This window comes from Amblyraja radiata, chromosome 5 (genome assembly GCF_010909765.2).
Source record: "Amblyraja radiata isolate CabotCenter1 chromosome 5, sAmbRad1.1.pri, whole genome shotgun sequence".
Classification (NCBI taxonomy): domain Eukaryota; kingdom Metazoa; phylum Chordata; class Chondrichthyes; order Rajiformes; family Rajidae; genus Amblyraja; species Amblyraja radiata.
In genome coordinates, this window is record NC_045960.1 from 112,181,719 (window position 1) to 112,191,415 (window position 9,697).

The following is a 9,697-nucleotide window of genomic DNA, read 5'->3' on the forward strand; positions in this document are numbered from 1 at the left end:
CAAGGGAGGGGGCGGGACAAAGATAGAATGTAGTCGGAGACAGTAAGACTGGTGGGAGAACTGGGAAGGGGGAGGGGATGGAGAGAGAAAGCAAGGGCTATCTGAAGTTAGAGAAGTCAATGTTCATACCGCTGGGGTGTAAACTACCCAAGCGAAATAATGAGGTGCTGTTCCTCCAATTTGTGCTGGGCCTCACTCTGACAATGGAGGAGGCCCAGGACAGGGAGGCCAGATTGGGAATGGGAGGGGGAGTTGAAGCGTTGAGCCACCAGGAGATCAGGTTGGTTAAGACAGACTGAGCGGAGGTGTTCAGCAAAACGATCGCCGAGCCTGCGCTTGGTCTCGCCGATGTAGAGAAGTTGACACCTGGAACAGGGGCTACAGTAGATGAGGTTGGAGGAGGTGCAAGTGAACCTCTGCTTCACCTGAAAAGACTGTCGGGGCCCACGACTCCATAAAACCCCCCCCCCCCCCCCAACCAAAAACCCATTGACCCCATAAATAAAAACAACCGCAGGAGATGCAACACCTGTCCATTTACCTTCCCCCTCGGCTCCATAAAAAAAGGTTCCCTCTGCAACTCCCTGGTCAACTTGACCCTTCCCACCCCCTCCCCAGGTATATTCACCCTGCAACCACAGGAGATGCAACACCTGTCCCTTTACCTCTCCTCTCAACTCCCTAAAAAAAAGCCTGCCCCGCTGAGTTACTCCGGCATTTTGCATCTGCCTTCTTTTAAATCAGCATTTGCAGTTCTTTCCTATACAACCTATAAACCTGTACGTCTTTGGAGTGTGGGACGAAACCGAAGTCTCGGCGAAGGTACAAACTCCATGCGGACAAACACCCGCAGTCAGGATGGAACCCAGATCTCACGCGCTGTAAAGGGCCTGTCCCACTTGCATGCGATTGCATGCGTTTGGCGCGACCAAACGGAAGCGGAGTTCACGCTAAGTACGCGGTAAGTACGCGAGTGACGTCATTTGCGTCATGCTTACCAATCAGCTGGGCAGGAGGCGGGCCGACTGAATTTAGGCGTCGCACGGCGTCGGGCGGTGACATCATCACGCAACGCAACGCCGGGCGGTGACGTCATCGCGCAACACCACGCGCTAGGCGTACGTCATCAAGACGCTGCGTACGCAGTCAAGAGCTGCATACGACCGCAATGCGCCTGCGTGCCAACAGGCCGTTGGCTCGCAAAGATTTCGGACACTCAGATTTTCGGTGCCCCGCGCGATGTCGGGACCAGCCCCGCACAACTCCGCGCTTCTAAGTGGGACCGGCTCCGCGCGCCCATACGGTGCCCGTACGCCTCAAGCGACCACATTTGGTCGCGCCAAACGCATGCAATCGCAAGCAAGTGGGACAGGCCCTTAAGGCAGTAGCTCTACCAACGTGTTCAAGTTCAAGAGAGTTTATTTTCATGTGTCCCAGATAGGACAATGAAATTCTTGCTTTGCTTCAGCACAACAGAATATAGAAGGCATGATTACAGAACAGATCAGTGTGTCCATATACCATTGTATAAATATATACACACATCAATAAATACAACAGATAAAGTGCAAATAAACAGATAATGGGCTATTAATGTTCAGAGTTTGGTTTGAGTTGAGTTCAATAGTGTTCGCCGAGTTTGACATGCATGAACTATTAGAAGACAGCATAACGGAGAGGATTACCTGTATAGGTCGGTCTTGTTATCGAACCAGTCAGACAGGACACGGAAAGAAAAAAGTGGAAAACGCTGACGAAGAACGTGAAAGGCCACATTCTCAAAAGTGTAATTGTTGAGGGTAACCTGAAAATGAAGATCAAACACAAGTAAAAATCAACAGATAACGACTGAGGAATCTTGGTGTTCTCAAACACGAATCAAAAGTTGCCAAGCTGGTCCAGAAAATGAATGAAGTAATATTATTTGACAAGGGTGTTGCTGGGACTCGAGGGCCTGAGCTACAGGGGGAGGTTGGGCAGGCTGGGACTTAATATTGTCATAGAGCGATACAGTGTAGAAACAGGCCCTTCGGCCCAACTTGTCCTCAACGGCCAACATGTCCCAGTTACACTAGTCCCACCTCCTTGTGTTTGGCCCATATCCCTCCAAACCTGTCCTATCCATAAAGTGCTAATATTACTTCAATCATTTTGGAGCGCAGGAGGCTGAAGGGTGCTTTTAGAGGTGTACAAAATCATGAGAGGAATTGATAGGGTGAATGCACTGACTCTGGGCCACCCCCCTCCCCACCCCTGCCGGGACTCCCCCATCGTTCCTTCAGCGTAGGGGGAATCAAAAACCAGAGGAACCAGGTTTAAGATGAGAGGGGAAAAAATGTAATCAGAACCTGAGAGGCAACTTTTTCAGTTATGAGGGTGGTGGGTGTATGGAACGAGCTGCTAGAGGTAGCAAGGCATAGAAGGATATGGACCTCTCCCTATAGTCCAGGCCCTTGGGTCAATAGACAATAAATAGGTGCAGGAGTAGGCCATTTGGCCCTTCGAGCCAGCACCGCCATTCAATGTGATCATGGTTGGTCATCCCCAATCATTACCCCGTTCCTGCCTTCTCCCCATATCCCCTGACTCAGCTATTTTTAAGAGCCCTATCTAGCTCGCTCTTGAAAGCATCCAGAGAACCGGCCTCCACCGCCCTCTGAGGCAGAAAATTCCACAGACTTACCACTCTCTGTGAGAAAAAATGTTTCCTCGTCTCCGTTCTAAATTGCTTACTCCTTAAACTGAAGTTTTGCAGCTACAGTAAAGGGCCTGTCCCACTTGGCCATTTTTGCGGCGACTGCTGGCATAATTGACTGACGTAATCAGGCCACCGAAAACGTTGCGGCGTGATGACGTTTTGACGCGCGGTGTTTTTTCGAGCGTCGCAACTTTTTTCTGTGTCGCTACTGGATTGTGAAATGATCAAAATGTTTTGGTAACACTGATATGACGCTGGCAGTCGCCGAAAAAAAATCACCTAGTGGGACAGGCCCTTAAAGCTTTACCTCTGCAAGTCTGACAGGACTGCTGGAATATCAAATTTTAGGTTGCAATTATTAAATTGGGTAATTACATTTAGAAATTGCAGCTGCTGGCATCCAATTGAACCTTTAAGAATGTAGTACTTTAGTTTAGTTAATTACTGTCACGTGTACTGAGGTACAGTGAAAAGTGTTTTTGTTGTGTGTTATCCAGTCAGTAGAAAGACTATACATCTTTACAAATCAAACTGTCCACAGTGCAGACACATGATAAGGGGAATGACGTTAAGTGCAATATAAAGTCTGATTAAACATAGTCCAAGGGTCTCCAATTAGGTAGGTGAGAGGTTGGGACCGCTATCTAGTTGGTGATAGGATGGTTCAGTTGCTTGATTAGTAGCTAGGAAGAAACTGTCCCTGAATCTGGAGGTGTGCGTTTTCACGCTTCTGTACCTCTCGCCTGATGGGAGAGGGGAGAAGAGGGCGACTCTGGTTAGGATCAGAATAACAGGACATACCTTTAGAAAAGAGGAGGAGGAATTTCTTTCATTGGAAGGTGGTGAAACTGTGGAATTCATTACCACAGATGGCGGTGGAGGCCAAGTCATTGGGTATTTTTTTAGGCAGAGATCGACAGATTCTTGATTGGTACGGATGTCAGGGGTTATGGGGAGAAGGCAGGAGAATGGGGTTGAGGGGGAAAGATAGATTAGCCATGATTGAATGGCGGAGTAGACTTGATGGGGCTTGATTGTAATCATGTATTGTCTCTCTGCTGACTGGATAGCACGCAACAAAAGCTTTACACTGTACCCCGGTACACGGGTCAATAAACTGAACTGTTAAGAATAAGGAATAAACCATTTAGATTAAGAATAAGCCATTTAGAATGGAGACGAGGAAACACTTTTTCTCACAGAGAGTGGTGAGTCTGTGGAATTCTCTGCCTCAGAGGGCGGTGGAGGCAGGTTCTCTGGATGCTTTCAAGAGAGAGCTAGATAGGGCTCTTATAGATAGTGGAGTCAGGAGATATGGGGAGAAGGCAGGAACGGGGTACTGATTGTGGATGATCAGCCATGATCACATTGAATGGCGGTGCTGGCTCGAAGGGGCAAATGGCCTACTCCTGCACCTATTGTCTATTGTCTAAACTGAGCTGACCTGCTCCTATGACTCTTATACACTCTTCATCTTTCTGTACTTTCTGAACCCATTCTTCTTCTTCTTGCGAATGAAACATAAACCAAAGGAATAGTTAGATCTCGAGCCGGGTGGGTGTTGAGCAGCCAGGTTGTTGTGTCTGTGTTGGCGTCAATATCTGCCAGGCCCTGACAGAGTTCCATTTGGTGGGTGGTAGAGTGGGCACCCAGAGATGACATGGTTGACACCCATTCATTTAGCAAGGGGGCAGAGATGAACCCGCTGCAGTTCACAAGAACCCACCCATTACCTCGCTCCTCATCATTCTCCAAACGTTCAGAACGATCCGGCCCACAATATTGATTTCAGACATGGCGGTCGCACCAAACTCATCCAATTCTGCGGCAAAAGCATTTCCTTTACTTTCATCTGATAAAAAAGAGAGCACAATGTCATCACATGCACTTCACTTCAGTCCATAATATTTTAATGTCACCTACAATCTTGTGACACACTTAAGGAAACACTTTTTCACACAGAGAGTTGTGAGTCTGTGGAATTCTCTGCCTTAGAGGCAGGTTAGAGACATAGAAAATAAGTGCAGGTGGAGGCCATTCGGCCCTTCGAGCCAGCACCGCCATTCATTGTGATCATGGCTGATCGTCCCCAATCAATAACCCGTGCCTGCCTTCTCCCCATATCCCTTGATTCCACAGTCCCTAGAGCTCTATCTAACTCTCTCTTAAATCCATCCAGTGACTTGGCCTCCACTGCCCTCTGTGGCAGGGGATTCTACAAATGGATTCTCTGGATACCTTCAAGAGCGGGCTAGATAGGGTTCTTAAAAATAGCGGAGTCAGGGGATATGGGGAGAAGGCAGGAACAGGGTACTGATTGGGGATAATCAGCCATGATCACATTGAATGGCGGTGCTGGCTCGAAGGGCCGAATGGACTACTCCTGCACCTGTTGTCTATTGTTTATTGTCAATGTTCCACTTCTTCACTCACGCAACACAGAAACAGGCCCTTCGGCCAAACACATCCATGCCGACCCAATTGCCTAATTTAAGCTAGTTCCATTTGCGCGCGTTTGGCCGGTATCCCTCTAAGCGGTTCCTATCCATGTACCTGTCCAAATGTCCTGTTTCCTGCCTCTACTACCTCTTCAGGCAGCCAGGCGTCCACCACCTTTAGTGAGTAAATGACCCAAGATTCTTATTCATTCTTACCCCACGTACCTTAAACCTACGTCCGAAGATAAGACATAAAATGCTAGAGTAAAGGGGTTGTCCCACTTGGGCGACCTAATCCACGAGTTAAGAAGAGTGCCTTGGACCTTCAAGCTCGAGGGCACTCGCCTGGAAAACCTCGAGCTGGATCGACTGTCCGCATTGAAACCGCGAGCTGGATCGACCGACCGCACACATCGCAAAGGTGGGGGCCAGTGAAAGCAGGGGAGCGCTGTCTGAAATTCACACCCGTGATGAAGAGGAAGGTAAACGGCTGCCACAGTATAAGGTAAGTCCTTTAGAGAGCGCGGGGGGAAGAGAAGGGGAAAGAGGGGGAGGGAAGGGCATTTAGCGGGCAAGTTTAGCGGACCGGTCCTGAAAACTCCAATGAGCCAATCAAAATGCCCGGTCAGCGAAGGAGATTGCCTACGGCTGCCCTGGACTGCCTGTAACTAAATAGCGACCCCACTCCACTGCACTATGAGTCAAAAAGAACCATGCCGACCAAATTTTACTCGTGGAAATTTTTTTTAACATGCTGAAATATTCCGCGACCTTGCTGAGGCCGCGAGTATTCGGGAACTTCCCTCGAGTATGAAGGAGAGTTCCAGTGACCTCATAGGACCTCCTAGGACCACGTGTCAACCATGCTGCTCGTTTGAGTCGAGGGCAAACTTTTCTAAACTCGCAGATTAGGTCGCCGCAGTAGGACAGCCCCTTAACTCAGCGGGACACGCAGCATCGATGGAGAGAAGGAATGGGTGACGTTTCAGGTCGAGAAACCTACTTCAGACCCGAAACGTCACCCATTCCTTCTCTCCAGGGATGCTGCGTGTCTTCGGTTGAAACCAGTTCCTTCCTACACATTAAACATATGTCCTCTGGTTCTTGATTCCCCTACTATGGTTAAAAGACTCTCTGCATTCACCCTATCTATTCCCCAAATAATTTAACACACCTCTAGACGGTTAACTCTCAGCTCTCGATGCTTCAAGGAATAAAGTCCTCGCAACATCCTGTGAATCTGCTCTGCACGCTTTCCAGCAGAGCCAGCAGTTTCCCTGAATAATTTGAGGATGACAGAATTCTTCTTAGGCCCCCCTCAGTCGTGGCTGACCATGGGTGTCTCCAGGGTTGGAGGACGCCTGTGCGTGACTTTGTTTAACGTGGGGAGACTGGTGCACAGACAGCCACCCCACGGTCCTTGACAGATCTGGGTCAGGATCCAGTGGCATGGAGTCCAAGACGACCGGAGACCCTTTTCTGCTGCAGCCTTCATCCGCCTTCCCAGCCGTTGTGACGCTCCACTAAGGTCAGCCATCGTCCTCCGCCTGTTTCATCGTTGAGGTCTTGGTTGGATTGCTCTTTGTCAGAGACCTCCCCCTCGACCTTACCGCCATGGGTGGCCCTACCAGGAGCATAGCTCCAGACGGCATCGCTCTCAGGATCTCAGGACCACACAAGCTTCTCCACCACGACAAGGTGACAATCCACGGAATTAAGAACCAGGATTAGTAAGTGGCAATGTGTACGAGGACAATGGCTATCTACAATTCAGAGACTGATGACACGCACTGTTCATTTAAATTGAAAGATTCTCTGGAAAGAGCAGAACAGCAGACACTGACCTCTCATGACTTTGCAATAAAAGCTTGAATGACTAAGTAGATTTCAGATATTGCTTAATTTAGTTTGGAGATACAGCGTGGAAACAGGCTGTTGGGCCCTCTGAGTCCACACCGATCATCGATCACCCGTTCCCACTTTTGCATCCTCTATCTACACACAATTTTACAGGGGACCAATTCACCTACAAACCCGCAAGTCTTCGGAACGTGGGAACAAACCGCAGCACCTGAGGAAACCCATGCGGTCACACTGAAAATTAGACGGAAGTTGCCTAAAGTGCCCTCCATAATGTTTGGGACAAAGACTCATCATTTATTTATTTGCCTCTGTACTCCACAATTTCAGATTTGTAATAGAAAAAAAAAAATCACATGTAGTTAAAGCGCACATTGTCAGATTTTATTATAGATCCTTTTTATACATTTTGGTTTCGCCAGGTAGGAATTACAGCTGTGTTTATACATAGTCCCCCCCATTTCAGGGCACCATAATGTTTATAACAAGCAGCAACTCTGGCACTATCTCGTCGTGCCATGGACCCAGATCACCTCCTCCATCAGGCTATCAGCAGAGAGCAGAGGCCACCCCGACTGAAGTCCCGTCACCCCTTTGTTCCACATGGAAAACAACTCCTAGCATCCATCCAGCCAACTGAGACAAAAGCACACTGGATAGCCACCAAGTGGTCACAGGAGTGGAAGGCAACCTCATCTCCATTACACAGCTACATCTCTTCACCAGATAAAAGCTGTCCAGGGTCTGAGCTCCCCAGAGGAGCATGGATGAAACTCAACAGACTTGGTACTGGAGTTGGGCGTTTCAATGCCAGCGTGTGGAGATGGGGGCTCCCTCCGCCAGAGCCCAGCCTGTGAATGTGGAGCAGAACAACAGACAGCCAACCATGTCATCTCTGGGTGCCTGCTCTACCACCCACCAAATGGAGCTGTGTCAGGGCCTGGCAGATATTGACACCAACAGACAACAACCTGGCTGCTCAACACCCACCCGGCGCGAGATCTAACTATTCCTTTGGTTTATTTATGTTTCATTCGCAAGAAGAAGAAGAATGTTTGGGACACATGGCTTCACAGGTGTTTGTAATTGCTCAGGTGTGTTTAATTGCCTCCTTAATATGTATAAGAGAGCTCTCAGCACCTGGTCTTTCCATCACCTTTGGAAACTTTTATTGCTGTTTATCAACATGAGGACCAAAGTTGTGCCAATGAAAGTCAAAGAAGCCATTATGAGACTGAGAAACAAGAATAAAACTGTTAGAGACATCAGCCAAATCTTAGGCTTACCAAAATCAACTGTTTGGAACATCATAGAAACATAGAAAATAGGTGCAGGAGTAGGCCATTCGGCCCTTCGAGCCTGCACCGCCATTCAATATGATCATGGCTGATCATCCAACTCAGTATCCTGTACCTGCCTTCTCTCCATACCCCCGGATCCCTTTAGCCCCAAGGGCCACATCTAACTCCCTCTTAAATATAGCCAATGAACTGGCCTCAACTACCTTCTGTGGCAGAGAGTTCCAGAGATTCACCACTCTCTGTGTTGAGAGAAAGAGAGCACTGGTGAGCTTACTAATCGCAAAGGGACTGGCAGACCAAGGAAGACCTCCACAGCTGATGACAGAAGAATTCTCTCTATAATAAAGAAAAGTCCCCAAACACCTGTCTGACAGATCAGAAACACTCTTCAGGAGTCAGGTGTGGATTTGTCAATGGCCACTATCCGCATGAACTTCATGAACAGAAATACAGAGGCTACACTGCAAGATGCAAACCACTGGTTAGCTGCAAAAATAGGATGGCCAGGTTACAGTTTGCCAAGAAGTACTTAAAAGATCAACCACAGTTCTGGAAAAAGGTCTTGTGGACAGATGAGATGACGATTAACTTATATCAGAGTGATGGCAAGAGCAAAGTGTGGAGGAGAGAAGGAACTGCCCAAGATCCAAAGCATACCACCTCATCTGTGAAACACGGTGGTGGGGGTGTTATGGCCTGGGCATGTATGGCTGCTGAAGGTACTGGCTCACTTATCTTCATTGATGATACAACTGCTGATGGTAGTAGCATAATGAATTCTGAAGTGTATAGACACATCTTATCTGCTCAAGTTCAGACAAATGCCTCAAAACTCATTGGCCGGCGGTTCATTCTACAGCAAGACAATGATCCCAAACATACTGCTAAAGCAACAAAGGAGTTTTTCAAAGCTAAAAAATGGTCAATTCTTGAGTGGCCAAGTCAATCACCCGATCTAAATCCAATTGAGCATGCCTTTTATATGCTGAAGAGAAAACTGAAGGGGACTAGCCCCCAAAACAAGCATAAGCTAAAGATGGCTGCAATACAGGCCTGGCAGAGCATCACCAGAGAAGACACCCAGCAACTGGTGATGTCCATGAATCGCAGACTTCAAGCAGTCATTGCATGCAAAGGATATGCAACAAAATACTAAACATGACTACGTTCATTTACATGACATTGCTGTGTCTCAAACATTATGGTGCCCTGAAATAGGGGGACTATGTATAAACACAGCTGTAAATTCTACATGGTGAAACCAAAATGTATACAAATGGCTAAATGTTTAAGAAGGAACTGCAGATGCTGGAAAATCGAAGGTAGACAAAAGTGCTGGAGAAACTCAGCGGGTGAGGCGGCATCTATGGAGCGAAGGAAATAGGCAACGTTTCGGACCA

At 48.0% G+C, this 9,697-nt stretch overlaps 1 protein-coding gene across 1 annotated transcript in view; it reads right to left on the bottom strand.

Annotated features, from left to right (window-relative positions):
- Nucleotides 1-9,697, bottom strand: part of rev3l (REV3 like, DNA directed polymerase zeta catalytic subunit) — a 219,476-nt gene that overhangs the window by 41,517 nt on the left and 168,262 nt on the right. The window contains exons 20-21 of the mRNA XM_033022004.1: nucleotides 4,432-4,550; nucleotides 1,686-1,804 (exon numbers count right to left, since the gene is read on the bottom strand). Coding sequence (XP_032877895.1) covers nucleotides 1,686-1,804; nucleotides 4,432-4,550 — 238 coding nt within the window. The remainder of the gene's footprint in view (nucleotides 1-1,685; nucleotides 1,805-4,431; nucleotides 4,551-9,697) is intronic.